Here is a 20913-nt window from a genome sequence, read left to right on the forward strand (position 1 = left end):
TGTGAGGCTGAAGGCAGCGGGAGTTGAGCAATACTTTTGTGAAGTGTCTAGAGGATTTACGGATCAAACTAAAGCCCGCTGAAGTCAGCTGTAAGTCACGCTGTGCCTCTCTCGGGGCCCGTATTGTTTACCTTGTGCTGGTTACCGTGAAATACTCTTCCTGAAAAACCTGGGAGCGCTCAGTGCTGTCGACTTCCCTGGGCTCGGGCGGCAGCTCGCTGAGCCGCAGGTTGCAGCAGAGGTTTTACCCTGCCAGTGGTTACTGCTCCTCTGCGGGAAAGTCACCCCGCGGTCACAGCCAGGGGATGGATGTCCCTGTGCCTCCCAGGCCATGCCTACAGCACCACGGGAGCAGGGAGCAGGCAGAGCCTGGGCACGTCTCTGCTTCTGCCCTCTCCTCTACAAGAGCTGTGGTCCCAAAGAGAAGTAAGGTCAGGGGTCTGTGGCGGTACACGCTTATGGCACATCTTGATGCTAATTCAGTTGGCTTGCACTTAATTATGAAGTGCAAGTGTTGGGGTTTGTTTGTTTTATTTAAAAGTTCCGTAATGAAATAGCGTTCTATTTGAGAGTGCCAGTGAATTCAGCTTTGCAGGTGCCTGCTTGCCAGCGTGGCTCAGCTCCAGTCACAGGTAGAGGAAGGTCTGGGACTGGGATTTCACTACTGGGTGGGCCAAGAACAGAGGATGGAGATGGACTTACTGTGAACAAACCCAGACAGCACGATGTGCCCAGAAAATGCAGATTTGGTAACAGCGAGGTGTTCTGCAGCTCCTCTGTTTTGCCCACTTATTTGAGAAGAGGAGTTTTCAAAGCAAGCAGAAAATAATTATTAAACTGAAATCTTCAGGTTTATTGGGCATTTTGTTTTGTTGCTAGGGTTTTTTTTTAAAGAATCGGTCATATCAGGATGAAAATGTGCATGTTAAAGCTTCCTTCAATATATTTTTGAGGGGTACACTGGTAAAGAGAAAAGGCTGTAATAGTGTAAGGCTGGTTCTGGTTTGTGGAAACAAATACTTGCTCATCTTGCAAATGTAAGAGGGGTTGAAAAACTTTTGAATAGGGATCTGTTATTTGCATTGCTGAAAGCGCAAAGCTTAATGGTGAGTCTGATATACAATAGCTGGAACAAAACCCCACCCAACCCAAGTTAAAAGGATGTTAATGGACATTAGTGTAGTGGGAATCCCATCCGTTTTTTTCTTGAACTGGCCTTCCCACTGTAGCATGTCTCCAGGCACCCTGTCACTCCAAAAAAGCATTTAGAGGATTTTCTTCCGTAAGTTTGTGAGCTGGAGATATAAGCTCTTTACCAGTTGGTTGTTGTGACACAGAAAGACTCTAAAAAGGTATGAAATGACAAAAAGTAACAGGATGCAGATGGAATTTAATCTTTCAGGCACATCCAGACACTGTTATCAGGTCTGTCATCTGTACTTAACATACCCAGGTGGCTCTTGAGTGGTCTGCATAGACAGCTGGCAATTTAGCAGAGATCGTGATCTTCAGAAAATATGTAGCTAATGTCTTGTGTAAAACATGGTATGGAAGTATTAGCGCCACCAGTCTAAGTACGAGACTTGCTGGGTGGGGAACATCTGTATCCATAAGGTAGGACTCTTTGGGAAGAAGTTATTCGGTACCCAGCACTCAATCCCAGAGAGTCATGAAAGGCATTCACACAGCTTGTGCTATGGGGCGATGAACTGGGAAGGGGGAGATCACTGAAGGAATCCCTTTGGCTCTGTAGTGCTAGCAGCTGAGCTGCAGTTGCAGACTGGAGGTTGGTTTGATGGCTGCTGGCGTTTGGTGGGGACAAGAGTCCCCAGCTAACCTCAGAGGAGGAGGAGACATGCCCCAGTGCTCTGGGAAAACCCTAAGCTGTTGCGAATTGTTTTTGTGAAACAACAGTGTAAGGTCAAGTAATGCCATCGTAGCTCTCGGAGTAGCGTGTGATCTTGCTGTTAAGGTACCCGCCTAGCCACAAGTCTACGTCTGACATAACCCTCCTTGGAGAACAAGGCGAGTATCGCCTGAGCCCATCCTGTGCATGCCCTGCTTCACTTCCACCTGAAGAAACCTTGGTGGTAGCTGGTGAAGGATCGTAGCTCTGAATTAAAAGTCCGAAGGTTACGATGAACCGTAGCAAGGAGGTGGACTTGAAAGAGTACTTGCAGGTCTTCCCTCAGAATATATTTTGTAGCTTAAGGGCAGAGCACTTGGAGAGAGCCTTCTCTGTTTCCTCCACGTCCTGTGGATGCTTTCAGATTTGATCTGCAAACAGGCAAAATAGCAGGCATGAGGAGCTGAGTGGACCATTTGCTTTTCTTGAGGTTTGGTCTGGTCTGAAGAGATACCGAATGCTCTGTTAAAATGCTCTGCTGAGCATCGTTTCCTCTGTGCGTTCTGCAAAATGGCTCAGTGCAGCACAGAGATACTGATAAGATGCTGCATCACCCCTGTCCTGTGAGCAGCAAGTGGTTTGTTACATGAGATTTACCTATGGAGTATTAAGTCCATCTTCAAAAGTTTGACTTGGACTGAATGGCTGTGGAGCATGAAAAGTCTTTCACGTTCATCAGCAAAGTTAGCCAAGGGGATATATAATTTCTTATTCTTTTTGCAATGCAGCAAGGCTGTTTAATTAAGCATCTGGGATTTGAATTATTAAATAACAGAACAATTTCAATCTACTTTTCTGTTGGTAGAGATCTCCAGCAACCCATTTTTACTCCTTGGATTTTTAAATTACGAGCTTCAGAAACTCTTTGAACCTCGGGAGGATGACTTACTGCATCCGGGAGGGCAGAGAAATACAACTCTTATTCTAAGGTCTCCTGAGCACAGCAAGTTACTCCCTGTTGTTTACATACCAGCCTCACAAGAATATGTGAATAAATGTTAGGTTGTCGAAGCAAAGCAGCAAAATTGTGTTTTCAGGCATATCCTGCATTGAAGCATCTGTTTGGCTTTGTGCAGCGCAAGAATAAATCCTTTTGCTGCACAAAACACTGGGAGCAATTCTCTGATTTGGAGGCCAGATTGTCTGATCTGTTTGGGGGTAAAAAAAATAGAGAAAAATAAGAGTAGTTGCAATTTGCACGGGCTTGGCATGGCTCGCAGAGGTGGATGGGTCTAGCCGAGATGTGGGAAGGTACAAAGAGCAGTTGTCTAAGTCAAAGTGGTGAAGGGTTGCTGAGCTTGGGCCACCGGGTGGGTGGAGGTCCGCCACCCTCAAGGCAGGGAATGAGGAGCTGGGGAAGGAGGTGAGGCAGTGCCTGCTAGAGTCCATGGTGGGGGCAGAGGGGCAGGGTGTCCTCGCGGGCAGCAGGAGGTGAGGGACTTGCTGACAAAGCCGCTTGGCCCCAGCAAGCTCCCGAAATGTCTCCCAAGCTCAGGAGCGCTCCGGCTCCCCAAGCCCTCCTGACCCCAGGCTAACGTGCTCTCGCTCCTGATTGAGACCGGTGGACTTCAAAAGCCTTGTTGAGTGGAGGGGTGGGTGGGCACTGTGGGTGGAGCCGATGACCAAAAATACCATTTCCCCTTCCTAAGGCTGGGTGTGTACCAAACTTGTGTCTCTGTGTGGTAAAAGAATATGAACCAAAAGTGCTGAGAGATGCAGTGGTTAAATTGAAACATGCTGTGGCAGGATGAAAGTAATCTTGTCCCTTACCAGCCCTTAATGCTTTGGGGCTTTTTTTTTTTTTTTTTTTCCAAGTGGCTGCAATCCATGCCATCTCTATCTGTGCTTTTAATAGAGGGGGTTTTTTATGCAGAAACATGTCAAGACACCATCAGGGTAAACCATCCCCTGTTGTGTTATACCTCACAAGGTCAAGATAAAACATAAGGATATCTACAGTTGTTTTTCTGTTCAAATTTTATTTTTGCAGTGTCCTTGAATGTACTGAAGCATGTGAAAAAGGCCTCTATGTGGAGCAAATGTCCATTAGGGAGAGCCTAGCAGTTCAAAGAAGGGCTAAATCCGAATTTCTTGCTCTTTCTGCGAGTCTGGTATGTAAAATATGATGCAAATGAGAGATTCACCTGAGTTGCCAAGACTAAGGCTAGCATCTCTTTGCTTGGCATTTAAAAGTAATGGAACTACACAGGCATAGGAATGGCATATGAGATCTACCATAACGCTCCGTCCCACTGTTTTTTAGAAAAGACCTTGATGTCTTGACTCCATTGTGGCTTTGCAGCAGCATAGCTGTACTTCGCAGCTGTGTGGTGGATGGAAGTTGAAAACAGATCTTCCCGGGCTCTGATGGCAGAGCCTAAACATTTCTATGAAACTTCTCCACCAACATCTGTAGGGGGTTGAAACTCAGGAGAATAGGGGTTGAAACTCAGGAGAATATGAGCAAGGAAACCTGTTCAAACAGGAGAGCAGAGTAATTGAACCAAAACGATGCTCTGGAAGAGCTAATCAAGGACCGGGAATTCTTCTTTGAAAGTAGTTCTTCATTTGACCTCAATAATTTAGACTCGGAAACTTGGTCCAGTTACTTTGCTTTGTTCAGTTCATGCGTGGTCTTACCTGTGAAACGACCCTTCCCATTGCCAAGGTAAAGCAGAAGTCCTGTACGCTTTTGGGAGCCAGTGCTCTGTACCACTGCAGGTACAACTGCACATAGTACCACTCGCATTTAAGGAAAAGTGAGTGTGTCCAGCCCCAGTAAATGATAAGCAATGTGGTGATACCGGTGTTTAGACAACCTTTTTTATCCTCTTGTCCCATCAAAGGTCCTTATCTGCCCCTTTGCCAATACTGAGTGGTGCGTTTGCTGTCCGCGATGCTGCGGGGAGGGAGGTCCTCGGTGGGTTGGCTGTAGCCCAGCACATCTCCTCATCCCTCTGGGACAGCATCTCTTTGGGGAATCCAACGTCACAGTTTCTGGAAATCTGTTAATGCCAGCCTGATCATTAGATGGAAAGCATCATCTTTGGCATGGGGCACTGGGAGGCTGAGTACCTTGAAGGCTGACTTTTGAAATCAGTGTAACCTTGTGTGGTGTGTTTCTTCCATGAATGGTAGAACCAGTTTATAGGGCAAAAGCAGAAGATGTTATTGTTTGGTGAAAGATGCTTTGTGGCAATGGCAGCGGAGGGTGTGCCTCTCCTTTTTCCTTTAACTGGGAAGAGACTCTGCTGTTGCTTTTTCTTTTCTTTTTTCTTTTTTTTTTTTTTTTTCCTAAATGGCAATTGATTTTTGAGGGGGGTTTATCATTTCCTGAAGTTGTGAGTGAATTTCTGATGTGATTGCACAGAGGTAGTGGCAGTTGGAGCCCTGCTGTTGCCTTGTTCATCGGAGGTGCTTCATGAGAGTGCAAAACACTTCTGAGGTATGATTTCCCATAGCATGCTAATCCAGCGAAGTGCTATAGACTTGCTTGCTGGCACTGTTTAAATCCATAATGCAGCACCACCTGCCAAACCACGGGGCATAATGGAAGTGTTAATGAATGTACATATATACCCTCCCACGCAGCTGCAAGTTGAGTGACTTAAAAGTTGAGGCAGAGGGTTTAGACTGAGCATAGAAGGAACCAGGCTCAGGGTATCCTGATGCAGGTCTGTGCTGAAACTGGAGGGTGAGGGGTGGCCACAGGGGTCTAAAGTTGGGTCTACTGACCCATAGGGTGCTTTCAAAGATGCGCTGATTTTCAGCTGCTGCTTTCTGATATATGGTATCGTCCACTCGTGACGTGTGAGAAGAGACTTGAGCATTCAAATGCAAAGTGCAGGTACTGAGCAGCACCGGCTGGGAGCCCGGTGTCTTTTCTGAAGGGGTGTCCTCGTGGGATGCTTCTCTCCAGTGCTGGCAGGGTGAATGCACACAATAGGAGGGAGGACTTGAGTCATGCATGGGTAAACTCTGTTCCTCAAGCGTGGTTTTGCCAATTGCCCACGGGTCGGAGTGTCAAGGTGTGCGTTTGCCACCGGGAGGGCTTGCCCGGGCTGGCGGGGAGCAGGAGGAGGACAGCAGGGAGGGAGCTGACAGTCGAGGAGGTTGCCAAAGGTGAGGGCTGAGAAGAGGTGCTGGGGCTGGCCTGGCACGCGGCTGGGTTGCTGGCAGAGCACGGGCACCTTGTCCTCAGGCAGATTTGTGGGGATGCTGTGGCTTCACGAAGCTGCATGTCACCACGTGTAGGGCAGAGGAGGGGGCAGCGCAGCACCCCCCCCCCCCCCCCGCCCCGCTCCTTACCCTGGTACACGGCCCCCAGCTCTGCCACCACTCCTCTTGCAGACAAACCCATTGGATTTGCCAAGTACAGAGCTGCCTCCTCAGCACGTTGTATGTAAATAAGAGGCTCATGCTCTTGGCAGACACTGTAACGAGCCTGGAAAAAATGACTGTTATGGGTCCTGGGCCAGTGATGAGATCTTGGAGTCTTCCAAGTGACGGAGTAATGACACGGACCCGGGAAACTCCTGGAAAATAGCCTTCCACCTGGTTCTGGGATTTAGAGTCATGAAATTCTACCTAAAATCTGCCAAGTGCCTATTTGGGTAAACCTGGGAGATGGTGTTTATGTGAACCTGGGAGATGGCTGTTCCTTCATCTTCTGAAGTCCATACTGGTGAAGCTCTGCTAAAGCTCCAGCATCACAGACTAGCATGCTCTGTGCTCTTCTGTACCTGTAAATGAATATTAAATGGATTGCAGGGAACCAGAAGGACTGTCCTTGACCCAGGAGCCTGGGAAAATTGACAGAGCACCCTACAAGCCTGCCCTGTGCCCTGGGGTGTAGAAGTGTTGCAGAAACACCTGTGCTGCCCCACAGCTCACAGGTAGTTCTAGGGAACACTGGGATGCAGAGAGGGAATGGGTGATCTGTCTTTTTCCATAGGATATGGACAACAGTAGTCTTTTTGCCTAGTAAGGACAGTAATGAGTCAAGTATTGGAGAAGATTTCCAGTAGAGCACAGGTTTTGGAAACAGCCTGGAGATCCCTGCTCTTCTCACTTTCCTCCGTCTGCCCCAAGAGAGGGAGCATCAGCCTGGGACTTAATAGGATTCACCCATCCCCTGGTGGAAATGCTATTACCAGGGACCTTCACAGCCTTCAGCTCTTTACAGCTGTCTGAAGAGACGCAAAGTGTGTTTGCCAGCAGGGAAGGGAGTCTTTAAAAAGCCATTCACATCTCGAAAGACATCCGGTAGCAACACTGGAGATGTAAAAAGCATTAAATACTGAATTGAGCTTGACTGGAAGACAAACTTGGAGCCAAATGCATCGATTGATTTGCAGGAGGGTGACTGGAATGAGATGGCCTGGTACCCTTTCTATCCATAAACCATCTCCAAAGCATCCGTGGGTGCCATGGAGTCTGTGCATTGGCTCAGCCATGCCTGCCCTGTGCCTGGCGTGATGTCCATAAGACCGCAGTGCAGTGAGCCATCAAGGAGCAGGGTGGAGGGGTGGGTGCACAGTGCGGTCAGGATACTGTAAAGCACCCCTTGTTTTGGCAGGGGGATGCCGGGCCACGGTGGAGAAGGCAGGGCAGAGCTGTGAGGATAGTCCATGCTGGGCAGCTCTTGGCGCTGCTCAGGATCCCCCCCAGCTCTGTGCTGCAGTGCACATATTCGTCCCGTGGACTGCCTCTGCCTGCCCAAGGCAATGCTTGCTGAGGCCAGGAGGGCTGTGCCGTCCACATCTGGCTGTGTCATGCACATCTGGCCGCGTCGCCAGCAGCAGGGACACGTGCACGCAGCAGAACATCTGGCTGCAAACTGAGCACTGCCACAGCACTGGGCTATTGGTTCAGAAACCTAGCTGAGCAGTATAAGAGCAGCAAAATCACCCAGGGCAGTGGATTTGGGGTCTTTTTATTGGTGTGTCAGCAGGCTGGGATATGTAGGAGGGAAGCTGCCCATTTCCAGGGATTGTGTGAGCAGGAAGGGCAGCTATTGGAATTCGAAGCCGCTTCCTCCACTGTAAATTCGTTCTTGTTGTGTTATCTCTGGCTGGGCAGGGCAGGGGAACATCTTGGCTCTCTGATTTTTTTGCTACAGTATGTTTAGGTCAACTTCATTGGTTCCATGATAACAGAGGAGAGGCATTCCTGGCCTCACTAGCGAAGAATTTTCAAGAGTAATACAGGAATCTGTCATCCCCTGATGTCTCCTGAGGGCTTTGGAAATAAATGAGTAAGGAAAAGGATGGTGGATTTCAACACACGAGAGGTGATGGAAGTAAAAGTAGCTGAGCCATCCACTTCCTCAGGCCCCAGTTACTGTGCCGGGATGCTCTCATTTCATGCCTTGGCAAAAGGCTTGGATCAGCCTCCACTGGATACCCCTAAACTGGAAACCATACAGTTTTAATTGAGCTCTGAGAGACATAGGAATGGATCTCGCGTGGCTGCTTTCTGGTTGCATATCTGGATTCTCCTACAAAACCAGGAGCAGCAGTGCTGTAACTCTACAGATGACCCAAATCTGACTTAAGTGTTGGTTTTAATTAAAAAAATAATAGTCTGGTTTCTGCATCTGTCTGTTGGGTTGTCGGAGGGACAGGAATCTTCTTACGTATTTTGAAAAGGGCACTACATCACCGAGAGAAACAGGCTGAAGATTAATGGAGTTGCTGTGGGAGGTGGAGGAGGAATTGGGGGAGGGAAGCGGAGTTTGTTTCGGATGACGTTTGTCAATATGATTGATGCATGCTGTGCTGCATTTACATACAGATCAGGACACTGACAAGCATGTGCTTCCACGTAAATGTGAGTGAGCCCCAGAGCCCAGCCTGGCCATGGGAAAGCTGCTGCTCAGTGCTACAGCAAGGGCTCCTTATCGCTTAAAGATTCGCAGCGGGGGGAGACGGGGGACCGCCTACCACCTAAGCAATTTCCAGTGACGTGGCTTTTTATTATTATTATTTGTTCAGACTATAATTCCATGTTTCCTGAAATAACTACCAAGTATTCATCAGGCAGCTACTGCCTTTAGCTGCCTTTTGTGCAAATCTGAAGTGCTTCATTACTCCCCCGGTGCGTTTTCTTTCTCTTACAGTAAATCTGAGCAGCATCTGTGTGGTGGGGGAGGCAATGCGATCTTGGGTTGAAAAGGAGAAAAGGTCTGGCAGGCACAGGAAGCCAGTGAGGAGTTCAGGGAGCACAGCCCTCGGGGTACAGCATCTTTTTGCACTGGAGGAGAATTTACGAGGCCACTTCCAGGACACACAGCTACATCCCTCAAATTCTAAACCCAACCGGTTGCAGCTCTTTATTGCTGGGCTGAGGATTTTATTTTTAAACAACAGTTGGTTTATGACTTTTTCCCCCCCCCCTCTTTAGTAGCAATCTGATAGTGCTTTGATCGCTGCTCCAAAAGGAAATGCCTGTAATTTCCTGTGCGGGTCTTGCCAGGTGCTGGGCTCCATCAGATCTTCTGGAAGCTGATGGGAGTTGAGAGCGCTCTCACCTAGCAGAATCCTCCTTACTAGAAAACATCAGAGAGTTGAAATTTCACTTGGGTTTTGAACAACTTAAGGCCACAACTACAAAGGGCATCAGGCTCTGGCTTCCTACATGACAGATCTCTTCCATGCTGCCTTCCCACTGAAGACTTGCACTCGGTCCAGCTCTTGCTTGGTGTGTCCTTTTTGAGGCATTGACCGGGCAGGAAATCTGACAGACTGGAGGAAACCTGGCTAAGAGTTAATCATCTTTATTTAATAATAATTGGCGGTGGTTGTTCATACACCTACGGGTGCTTTAGGTCTCGAAGGTTTGGGACACGGTCATGCCTTCTTGAGGGAGGAATTCCTGAAGTTCATTTGGTCCTGATCAGCATGACTCAAGGGAGGCAGCTGCCTCCTAGAAGGGCATGTCCTGTGTTTCAAGGGTTCTCAGTAGCTCCCAATCCAAGGGATTGCCTGCAACACATAAAGCTGAACTATTTTGGTACCTGGCGAGCATCTCTGGGTGTGTCATGGTGGTTGTGTGGCTGCAGCCAGCAGTCTGCAAGAGGAACAGAGAGGGAAGCGTTCAAATCTTGCAGAGTTTCAGCCCTGGAGGCATTGCATGGAGCTGCTAATGCTTGCAAAGGGGCCAAGTAAAAGGGCGTAATCAAGTGAGCTGTGGCCAGAGGAAGAGTTATTAATTGCAACTGTAGGAGTAGTTGGCAGCCTCAGTGGCTGATGGTCTTCCTCGGCCTCAGGTGAGGTTGGTGCAGGTACGCAGAGCTCTGGCAGGGTGTATGTGAAGAGCTATCCACGGACCAAAGCAAGCTGATGATAGGAAAATTCCCTCGGCCGTGGGCTGATGGAATTGGTCAGCATACATACATATACCTAAGTATATGCTAAATCTCAGCCTATTGCTATAGCGGCCACAAGCTCCCTAAAGTTGTCAGTTTTGGAGAGCTGCAGCAGAGGAGGGAGCTGGTGGTTCCCACGCAGACCCTGCTGCAGCTTTTTCTTGAGGTTTCATAACAGAATTAAGCAATTTGTGTTGCGTGTTGCCATGGAGACCGTAAATCACTGTCATGCTGGGCTTCTCTGTCAGGGAGCCAGTGTCTTTAATTGCACTAACCTCCCCTGCAAATCCAGGGCTTGGTTCTGAGCTCATTTACCTGCTGTAATGGCTTTGCCCTGGGAGCTCTGCCTCGAGAAGAGCAGAGCTGGGACCAGAGATAGAGGTGCTAGTGCATCAAATATCAAATATCTGGGGTTGATTTTATTATGGTCATATGTGGCCACACCTTTGCTCAGATGAACAGAAATTACGGTTTACACAAGCTGAGATCTGTCCCACTTGCATTCAGGGCAAGTTTTGCAATGAGGATGGGGATCAGATATACTACCTACATGTTGCGGTGACCTGTTCGGGCTTGGTGGTCCGGCTGCACAAACTTAACTGAATTTCTCTGTCTTTGGTGTTTTTCTATTACTTGGCTGCTCTGAGGGAATAGCTCAGCCCTTCCACTCCATCCCCATGTCCAGACAAATAAATGGGGTTGTATGCAGTTTATTCTGCCTCCATAAAAAAACCTTTTTGCGGAGGAGGCTCAGTCTCAGTGACACTCTTGGGTCAGCACTTCTCTTTTTTTCCTTGCCATCTACCCTACAAGTAGCCACATTTCTGACTGTCTCAGCATTACTGGCTTGTGCTGTCAGGACACAGATCTTGCCCAGTGCGTATGAAGATGATGGTAATAATCACCCTCCTTCCAGTGACTTAACCAGAGCCCTGACGGCATTCGTCAGCGTAGGTTATGGATCCTTCTCTTGGCTCCTTCAAAATAAACAACTATATAAATTGTAAGATGATTATCATCAGAGCTTATTAGCATATTACCACATGCTGCTTTGTATTCAGACAATAGATAAAAACGTCTGTGCTTCATTTTTCTCAGTCAGATCTACAGCAAACACGCTTATTCTTGCTCCCATCTGAGCAGGACTGTGTCAGTACTCTTGCCAAAAACACATGAAAATCAGCCCAAGTCTTGCGTACTTGCCTGTAGCGACGTAACCAGCTGGTGTGGAGCTCTGCACACCTTTGGGAGTGTTTAATGTTTTCCAGGAGGTGACATATGTTTCTTTTAAGGTTTGATTTATTGGCTGGTTTAGATGATAATCTTGTCAAGGCATGAGCTGTCTTCTTGCTTTGGTTATCAGGGCAGGTGGAGGTGTAGAGGGACTGAAGTACTTGGCTTTTAGAGGGTTTGCATTGCGTACCTGCATGTTGGGAGCATGGGACCTGCCATCTCAGTAGAAGGAGGAGTGTTTCCATGGGCAGTAGAAAGAGCCCTGCAGAAACATCTAAACTTGCTGCCTTTTGACACTCAATAGAAGTATTTGTCTGTGCATGCTAGCATCACCTAGAATGTGGGGGGTTGTGCTTAACAAACCAGCCTACAGTTCTTGACTTTTTTTTCTTTTTTTCTTTTTTTTTTAATTTTTTTTTTTTGTTCAGTTCAGTTCTTGCTGTTCTCCCTAGAATACATGATACTCAGTCTGGTAGTTTAGATGTACAGTATGACAAAACTTCTGGAATCGATGGGAAGCAAATGCCCTGATTCAACCCATAAGCATGTTGGTCAGAGTCACAGTTTGTACAATGGGCTAAATATTATCCTAGTACTTTGGAGAGCGTTCCATGCAAGATAAGCTGGAGGCTTCTTAGGAGCAAGTTAAAGAGGCTGGTACAAAATGTCAATGAAGATGTAATGCTTGTCTGCTGAGCAGTAGCTTGTGGTTTTGTGATGAGGTCAAAAATTGTGCACAAACGGAGTATGGTTTTCACATCCATGGCCTGTCCCCAGCCCTGTCAGTAATAATTGGTCTTTCATACTGCCCGGCCGGAGCCACTTTGCCGTGTAAAGAAGGATAGAGTGAAATCTTGGCCACGGGCAAAGCAAAAAATTGTCATCAAATGTGTTGGGAGGGACAGGGTTTTAGCCAGGATCTCTGTCCTAAAGAGCCTGTGAGGTTTGTCTGACCCAAGCAGGATTACGCAGAAAGAAAATTTGGTCTTCCAAGCAAAAATGAGAGATTTAGTTGAAATTTGTAGGTTTCTATGCAGCCAAGCATGCTGCTTGTTGATGGTGTGATCTTGTAAATAGAGGAAAGTTGCTTACTCTCCCAAAAATGGGAGTAAGAAACTTTTCCTTGGGATTATGGTGAGGAAGTGCAATAAGACTGGTTGAGAGCTCAGCTGGTGCTTGGTCTCCTCCCTGTCTAGCAGCTGTTGCTTGCAGTGGAAATTCTTGCTGTTCTCAAGAATTTCTCCAAAGATAGTTTAGAAACAAGCAGACTTGATCATGTTCTTCTTGCTCTGAAAATTTTGTCTTGTCTCAACTTGGACAAGAGGCCTTTGCGGGTCTTAGAAACCACAGCAGTCTCACCTCTGTGATCACCTTCTCTCTCCCTCTTAAGGAGTTTTATTTTTAGAGGAGGAACTAAGACATTTCCTATATATTTGGTTCACGGAGAAACATCCAGTACATAACCTTAATTAGAGGTCAAGGCATTTAAGCTGTACACCATGTAGATTATCCATATGGCAAGTTATTCCTGTATTTGCAGAAGTTTCTCAAACGCAAGCTGTACCTTATCATACCTAACGTGGTGCTGGAGAGGATGGAGGAGAGGACATTCCCTCATTTTAAAAATTGAGGGGTTTTCTCTTTTCACATTGAGCTGTGACAGTAGGTAGGAATGTAACTCCCAGAGCTGTGTCCTGCTGGCACTATTTGGATTACAGTATGGTGATCAGAGGCAAGAAGTAGCAAGGAAGCCTTGTCCTCATGCCTACCTTGCGGACAGAAAAGGCATACAGTGAATCACTCAAGTTTCATCGTCTTGATATTGTCTTTGGGCATGCTGTGGTTTGAATGGTGCTCTCACAGCATGCCTCGGGTCACCTAACACAATGTTTTGGAGAGTTATATTTTAGATTATGGCTCAAATTCCACAGGCTGCTTTGGCCTGAGGATCTTTTTTCCATACGTAAAACTTAAACTCAGATATGAATGTTCACAACTCATTTTATTTTGTCTCCTTTCATGCACTTACCTGCATGCGTGGGAAGGTGGGAGTGTAGTGGGGGGGGGGGGGGGGGGGGGGGAAGCTGCTTAGTAGAGCTGTGAAATGACTGTGAAAAGCCCTTTCTCAGGGGCTGAGGTCTCCAGTATACAGTAAGGAACGTGGGACTTCCAAGCAAGTGCCATTATGGTTCAATAATTTGGATTAAACTTGGAAACAGTGATTTAGGAGAAGGGAACTAGAGAAACTAGCAAATGAACTTGGAAGTCTGATATCTTCTTCAATATGAAATCAAACCATTATGGGTTATGCTCTTGTCTGTTTGAAAAATGGTCCAAGTTGGCTTTTGGGCCTCTTTGGAAATGAAGTGTGTTCTGTTTGGAAAATATCAAAATGGAAGAATTTCTGGGGAAAATAAATATTCTATCCTATAGGCTGAAATAAAGTTATATTAGTTGGTGGCTCAACTTGCACTGTGCACGCAGCAGCCCTGCAGTCTCAGCTCCTAAGCACCACCTGGGCCAGCTGCAGCACCGAGTGCATTGGCCTTGCTCGGTGCTTTCTGAGAACAAAAAAGTTAAAATTCTCATCTTAATGAAGAAAAATCCCTACAGTTATTGGGGAAGCCTCCAAAAGCTTGTATGGGATAGTGGGGTTGCAGATTGAGATGCCAGCAGTTTACGGAGGCTTCCCCAGAGCAGGTGGTCCAGAAAAGTCCTCATCCCCGCTCAGCTCTGACCCCAGCCAGCGCCTGCAGCCCGAAGGGCGCGAGCAAAACCAAAATGGATGGGAGCAGGTGCCTGCAGAAAGTGTCACCACAGTTGCTCCCGTGCTGTACGGCTTGTGTCAAGAAGACCGATACCAAGGAAATCAACTGCCCTCTCTTGAGCCTTATCGTTAATTAGGATGCGTTTTTTTATTTTATTTTATTTTTTGCTCTCTGAAAAACCTCCCTGAAAATGCAATGGTCATTCAGATTTGGGAGATGGCCACCCATTGCCTGTGTGATTTGAGTGAGCATCGCTGTTGCCTACGTGCGGCAGGTGGGGAGGGGGGCACTGCCTTCTGCAGCATACGTATAAAACCTCTCGCCTGGCTGCTGCTTAAATAAGCAGTCGCTGCTGGTGAGTGTTGAAATGGGCCGTTCAGCAATGGCTGCCTCTTGTCCGTTCTCAGCACACGTGTGCCATTGCCCAGTTGCACCCAGTGAATTTTTTTTCTTCTTTCTTGAAAGAGTCAGTTCCTCTGCAGCTCACCCGAGATGAGGGGAGCGGTGTGACCGTGCTGCAGGGGAAGCTGCTCTCCTGGCTCTCCGGGCTGTGTCATAACCACAAAAACCAGTCTTCCTGCCATGGCACGGTTGGGGTTTTTTGTTGTTTTTTTAAAAAAAGCAAAACAAAACCACCTGTCGTTCCTGGCCTGCTGCCTTCTTGTTTTTATTTCTCAAACTTGAAAATGAGGCAGAAGAAAGCAGCTAAGTGCATTCTTGTCTGCCATTGGAGCCAGGATTGGACCTTTAACTTCGTTTTCATCCATCACCACTGGTTCTGCCTGCAGATCTGCCCCGAGGACATAACATGCCGTTTAACGTTTGCTGTACCGTGGGTTAAGCAGTGAAGGGTGGCAAGGCTCTGACCTCTCAATGGGATGTCGTCACTGGCAACTGGAAATTATCTGGAACTTGATAGCTGCGCTGACCTGGAGTGATTTTTGGCATGGTCACCTGGGCCTAGCCCCTGTAGGAAAGGTATTCAGATAATAAGTTTTGCACACGCGTTTGGTGTCAATTAGTGATGCTTGTAGATGAGGCAGGAGTAACCAAGCCAGAGCGGTGGGGTTGTCTGCACTCCTAAGTGATGGGTCTGAGTTGTGGTAGAGCTGTTGGGGATAGTAGGTGCTGCCAGTCCTGTCCAAAAGGACTTCGGATGTCAGTACTGCCTTCATCCTCACTTCTTAGGCAGCAGGTAGAAGCTGCCTTGTGCATGTTGCCCTCTTTTCATTGCTAACGAGCGATCGATCTCTTTTCCAGCAGGTTTAGCATACTGGAAGCATGGCTACAAGTGCCGTTCCCAGCGAAAACCTCCCCACGTACAAGCTGGTGGTGGTTGGAGATGGTGGCGTAGGGAAGAGCGCGCTCACCATTCAGTTTTTCCAGAAGATTTTTGTGCCGGACTATGACCCAACTATTGAAGACTCTTACCTGAAGCATACGGAAATAGATGGGCAATGGGCAATTCTTGATGGTAAGCGAGCGACTCTTGTCATCCCCCTTCCCTTCTAGTTCAGCATAAGTGCAAATAGACCTCAATGCCTCCCACAGACAGCGTATTGTGCCCTTGTGTCCCTCCTACTCTGCTGTGGGCTGCCAGGAATTTGAGTGCAAACTGGCCTGTGAGTGGCAGCACGTGGTCTGCAGCTGATCTCCAGCAAAGCTTCTGCTTCCAGTTGCGTTGGTTCCAGTTCTGCACAGAAATGTTTCTTTCGGGAGTGTAAAAGCCTATAGATCATCATACATATTTGGGATTCTATGAAGGGTGAATTATAGCACTGTGAGGTGGCTATTGCTAATGATACTTGATTGTGGTTAGGCTCATCCCCTGGGAAATAACAGTAAGTGGGTAACTGAATGAGGGCTATAACCAGAAAGAACATTTAATTAAAACTGTCATCCACTGACAGTGAAGAATTGTGACACCTCTTAACGCCCATCATTCAGGCGTGATGTTTTCATATCTAGTTACCCGTTTCATTTAAATATGGGTAGGTTACTGGCCTAGAGAGATGCTGTAATGAAGGTCTTCAAGTTCTTCGAAGAAAAACTGCTTTAAACAAACAAACAAAAAGAAACCAAACCAGCCAACCCCCCAAAAAAATAAAACCAAAAAATCTTGATTCTGCAGTTGTGGAAAAAGCCGTATATTACTTAAAGCTGCAACTTACTAGTTTGCGCTGCAAGAGACAGACTGACCACAGCCATGAGGGTAACCTTGCTGTTAAATGTTGTAAGTTTTGTTTGACTTGATACAATAATTAGGTTATACATAAAAGCAAGCAAATATTTTGTCCCTTAATGACCCAAGTGCATGTATGTGGTCACTAGCACGACTGAACTAAATTTAACCTCACTTATGTCGAGTTCCTACCTCCACCCTCTTGTCATGAAGACGCTCAAGATCTTCGGTGTCTCTGAGTATGTATCATTGGTGTGTGGGGACAGAAAACTGGGGGATTGGCATAAATGGTGGAATGTGGAGGCTGGTGGGGGTTGCTGTGAAGACCTTAAGCTTGGTCGAGAAACTTGAGATCTTAGTTGCACTCTTAAGGATTTATCGGATACAATTTAGTGAGTACAAATGGCCCTGAGATCCTTAAAGAACAGCCTGTAGTCAGTATTAAAAAAAAAAACAAAACAACTTAATCTTGCCAACATTTGTTCATTTAAATATGTTAGTAGTTGATAGCTGATATGAGGGAACATTTATGAAATCGGTGCCCAAACATGTCTCTTGCTGTCATCTGCATCAGAGATACATGCTCTCAATTAACCATCATGTAATGTACCTCTGCACCTTTATTTTTAAAATGCCAGTGTTGTATAAAAGAAAAATCCAATCCTGCTGTAAATGAAATCCATTCTTTCTTTTTAGTCCAGAATCTAGCCCTCTAAAACAAGCAACTTTTATCTTTGCTGGTATGCCCCGTGTTCTGATACAACAGTACCAGCTGCTGTACACATTGGTGTTGGCTGAAACAGCCTGGGTTTGTAAATTATTTGGAAGTAGAAAAGACATCTTTCACTGAATATTTGGAATTTTTGTTTAGTCAAAAAAAACCAAAAAACAACCTTGACCTGGGTGGGAGTGGGGAAAAAGGTTGTTTTCCAACAAGCAGAAACTTAACCCTTTGTTTTAATGAAAAAGCCTTTCTTTTGCTCAGATGGAGTTTAGTGGCTGTACTTGGGCTGAACTGAATTCAGCTGTGGCCTTGAATGGCATGTTGGGAATCCCTGACTTTCAGAGTTCATGTGCCCACAGATGCCTTGCGGCCACAGAAGTGAAACTGCAGCTTCTCTTTCTCTTTCCTACCACTTGAGATTTTGAACAATCAGAATTTTGGAAGAAAGGCAATATTCTTGCTTGGAAAAGCATGTGAGCCTTTACCATCTGCCCAGTAGAAACAGAGCATAAAGACTGATTATCACATGTGTCTTCTGCCACATCTTTCTGTCATAGGCTTTGGATCTAGGCAATCCTCGGAGGTCACCATATACTTGGACAGCTGCTCTTGTTGTGGTTACACGTGGTTGCATGAATCACTTACGGTATAAAATTAGGGGCAAACATGATAGGAAGGGTAAAGAGGCATCATGGTAAATTCTAAACTTTCCAGTTGTCCTTTATGACCAAATCCTTTACAAGCTGATGTTTTGTGCAGTGCTTTGTGGAAAGAAGCTGCCCACCCCCAAAATAGGAACTAGTTGTAGAAGATGAGACTACCAACTGAGGATATAGCGTGAGGGGATCCATAAGTTTCTAAGTTTGCAGAAATAGTTATTTAAAAAAAAAAAAGCCAAATACATTGGCATCCAACAACTTAAAAAAAAAAAAAAAAAAAAAAAAGAAAACACAGCCCACCCTCTTCCAGGCTGTTGTCTGAGTAGTTCTGTGCAAAGCATCTCAAGCATTTGGTGTCTGCACCAGCATTATGTTGTAAAAAACCCCTTGTGCTAGCCAGCTTGCATAAAGCATTTGGCTTCCCTCCATGAAGACCTCCACCCACATTTATTCAATAGCACTAACTGGCAGCATGATGAAATGTTTGACTTGCATTTTTTTCCTTTGCTGAAATCTCTCACTGAAACTAGACTTAAATGGAATAGGCTTTTATTTCAGATTTTAGACCTTGGAGCCAAACCTATGTTCAAACTCTTCTTTTACATATTTGCTCTCTGGCTTGGGCATGTCTCTGTGTCTATTTTCTCTCCAAAGAAGAGTCTATGATAGTTCCCTGCCTCCCAGAAGCTCGTGGGACCTGTGCTTGGTGTGTTCAAGTCCAACACTACACAAAAATACTCCACTGTTGGCCTTACGCCAACTTTACAAGACCATCGATGCAATGTTTGGAGGGCAAGTGTAGAGTGGAACAGAACACTTAACCTGAATAAGAGATGCACGGCATTTTTTCAGTTGCTGCCACCCCAACGAGGCTTTAAGATCAGCCTCCAATTTTCTTCGCATATCTTATCTTCAATTATTCCCTTCTGTTCATGCTGAAATCAGCATGGTGATGTGCTTGGTTAGATGCATTCACACGCAGGTGCCATATAGACACATCAGGTCAGAATTAAGTGGGGGCCAGAGTTAATCTGCTTTGATTAGCTGTTGCTCCAATTGAGTTGCTATCATTAATTTTGTACGCTACTTTCTGTGTGCAGGCTAACTTAGAAATTAGCAGAGGATTTTTTTTGGTGTGGCTGCAAAATGCCGGTCTGGAATTATTAATCTGGGCATGAAGCCAAAAGTGGAATACCTTAATATGGCAAAAAATTCCCGATGGTTCAAAATTCCTTATAACCACACAGAAATAAAAAGGTGGCGAGGAAGAGGAGAGGAAGAGATGGCTGCAAGCACGTAGCTTGGGTATGTTGATGAATTGGGCTAAACTCTTAGCTATCAGTAGGGCTGTGCCAATTGGTACCAGCAAAGCAAGGAATTGTGCCTGTGTGTTGGGTGAAAGGAGACTGTGGTCTCCCTCCTCTTCTCTTTCCTTCCCCTGGTATGTTTTAGATTAAACTCTCACTGCCTAGAAGTTGTCTTCCTACTCCTGAGCTTCAGTTTTCCATTTTATTTCTCCTCTTCCAAAGTCCCCCTCTCAATCCCTGGGTCCCCTTGCCTTGGGCCAGACCTGCACAGCCCTGGTGTGCACCCCTGTGGAGTAACACCAAGCACCGTTCCTTCCCCCAGGCTCCCTCTCCGCCTTTTTCACCCGTGTCTCCCATGCTTCCCTTTTTGCGGAGGGTTTTTGCTCCTCGTCATCCCAGGACAGGCTGTCTGCTTTTCTGCTTTTCTCCTCAGGAAGCTTGGGAACAATTCAGCCAGGAGGCCAGGGAGAGATCGAAGGTCGCTTCAGACTTGCAGGCAGAAGGGTTGGTTTGTGGCTTGCTTTCTTTTTTTTTATTTAAACTTTGGGTAGCATCACTGAAAGACTTAAAATTCAAATTAAGTTTGTACTTTCATTCTCTTATTTGTGTGTACAGTATTTTCCCTCACTTAATTGCTGGGATTTTGCAACCTTGAAAGAGGGTTTTTTGTCTTGGGTTGTGGGGATTTTTTTCCTGCCAGGAAAATTTTGATGTTGCAACATGGAAAACACAAGGCTTTGAATACTTGCCCTTTGTTAGAGAAAGAGCTCCTTCAAGGGCTCGCATCTTTATTCTGTTTATTGATGTGGAAGCCTTTCTTCTGAAGGCCTCTCTTTTCTTTTTCCTTAAAGAAAGGGCAAGAATTCAAGTACTCGAGTTTTCCATGTTATAACATCTGTGTATTTAGTTAGGGCACAGAAGAAGAGCTCATAAAAGCCCCAGTGTTTCCCCATTGTGTGTTTTTTCCCTGAGGAAAACTCTCATGCCGCGGGCATTGTGGCTGTTATCTGAGAAGGAGCAGAAGCATCAGAGTGACCAAGCGAAGCTTCTACCTCGCCTTGCGCACCGCATGGGCACCTCATACCTCTTCAGGGTGACTTGGGGTGGGGGAACACAGCATATGAGCTGTGGCCCCTGCACTCCATCTCCTCAGCGCCCAGAATACTCATTCCTCAGCTGAAGCCAAGAGCTGATGGGGGGGTGCCCTCTCCCACCACACTGCTGATGGAAGAAAGACAAAGACTGTGGAGATGGCTTTCCTCAGCCTGGGACTCTTTAGTTTGACTTGTCAATTCAAGTTAAGTTTTCCCTTGAGTTTAGCTTCCAAGCTGCAGGGCAGCTGGGGATGGAGTTTCTCTCTGGCCCCACCTTTTGAAGCAGAGCTCCCATGCCGAGAGGAAAGCAAGGCTTGGAGAGAGGAAAGCAAGGCTTGGAGAAAGAAGCGCCATGAGGAATCTGGCTCTGTAACCTCTGGTCCCCTGACAGTGCCACATTCCCAGTTCTGCTCTTTGTTCCAGGGACTTTTCCTGTATTTCATATTAAGAAGTCAAAGAACCAGAAAATGCCTGGAGTCAGACTCTTTTGCGCCGCTCCTCTCCCTGGCGCTGTGAACCCAGGTTCCTGTCTGCCTCCTGACCCATCCAGCCCCTTAAAGGCTTGCACATGTGCTGGACTTATGTAGCCAAAGGGATTTCACTGGAGACTGCTTGCAAAAATCAAGTCGTACGCATTGTGCTTGCCTTTCCGTGTGTGAGATCGAGGTAGGC

At 46.5% G+C, this 20913-nt stretch overlaps 1 protein-coding gene across 4 annotated transcripts in view; it reads left to right on the forward strand.

Moving 5' to 3' along the window:
- MRAS (muscle RAS oncogene homolog) overlaps positions 1-20913 on the forward strand; it is a 41047-nt gene that overhangs the window by 7170 nt on the left and 12964 nt on the right. For 2 of the 4 annotated variants that reach the window (XM_049804551.1, XM_049804533.1), the window contains one exon: positions 15539-15749. In XM_049804551.1, the coding sequence (XP_049660508.1) occupies positions 15557-15749 (193 nt within the window). In that variant the 5' untranslated portion in view covers positions 15539-15556. Of the gene's footprint in view, positions 1-15089; positions 15254-15535; positions 15750-20913 lie in introns of those variants that run through there. The other 2 variants (XM_049804560.1, XM_049804541.1) reach the window with 2 other exon arrangements.

This window comes from Accipiter gentilis, chromosome 1 (genome assembly GCF_929443795.1).
Source record: "Accipiter gentilis chromosome 1, bAccGen1.1, whole genome shotgun sequence".
Taxonomy (NCBI): domain Eukaryota; kingdom Metazoa; phylum Chordata; class Aves; order Accipitriformes; family Accipitridae; genus Astur; species Astur gentilis.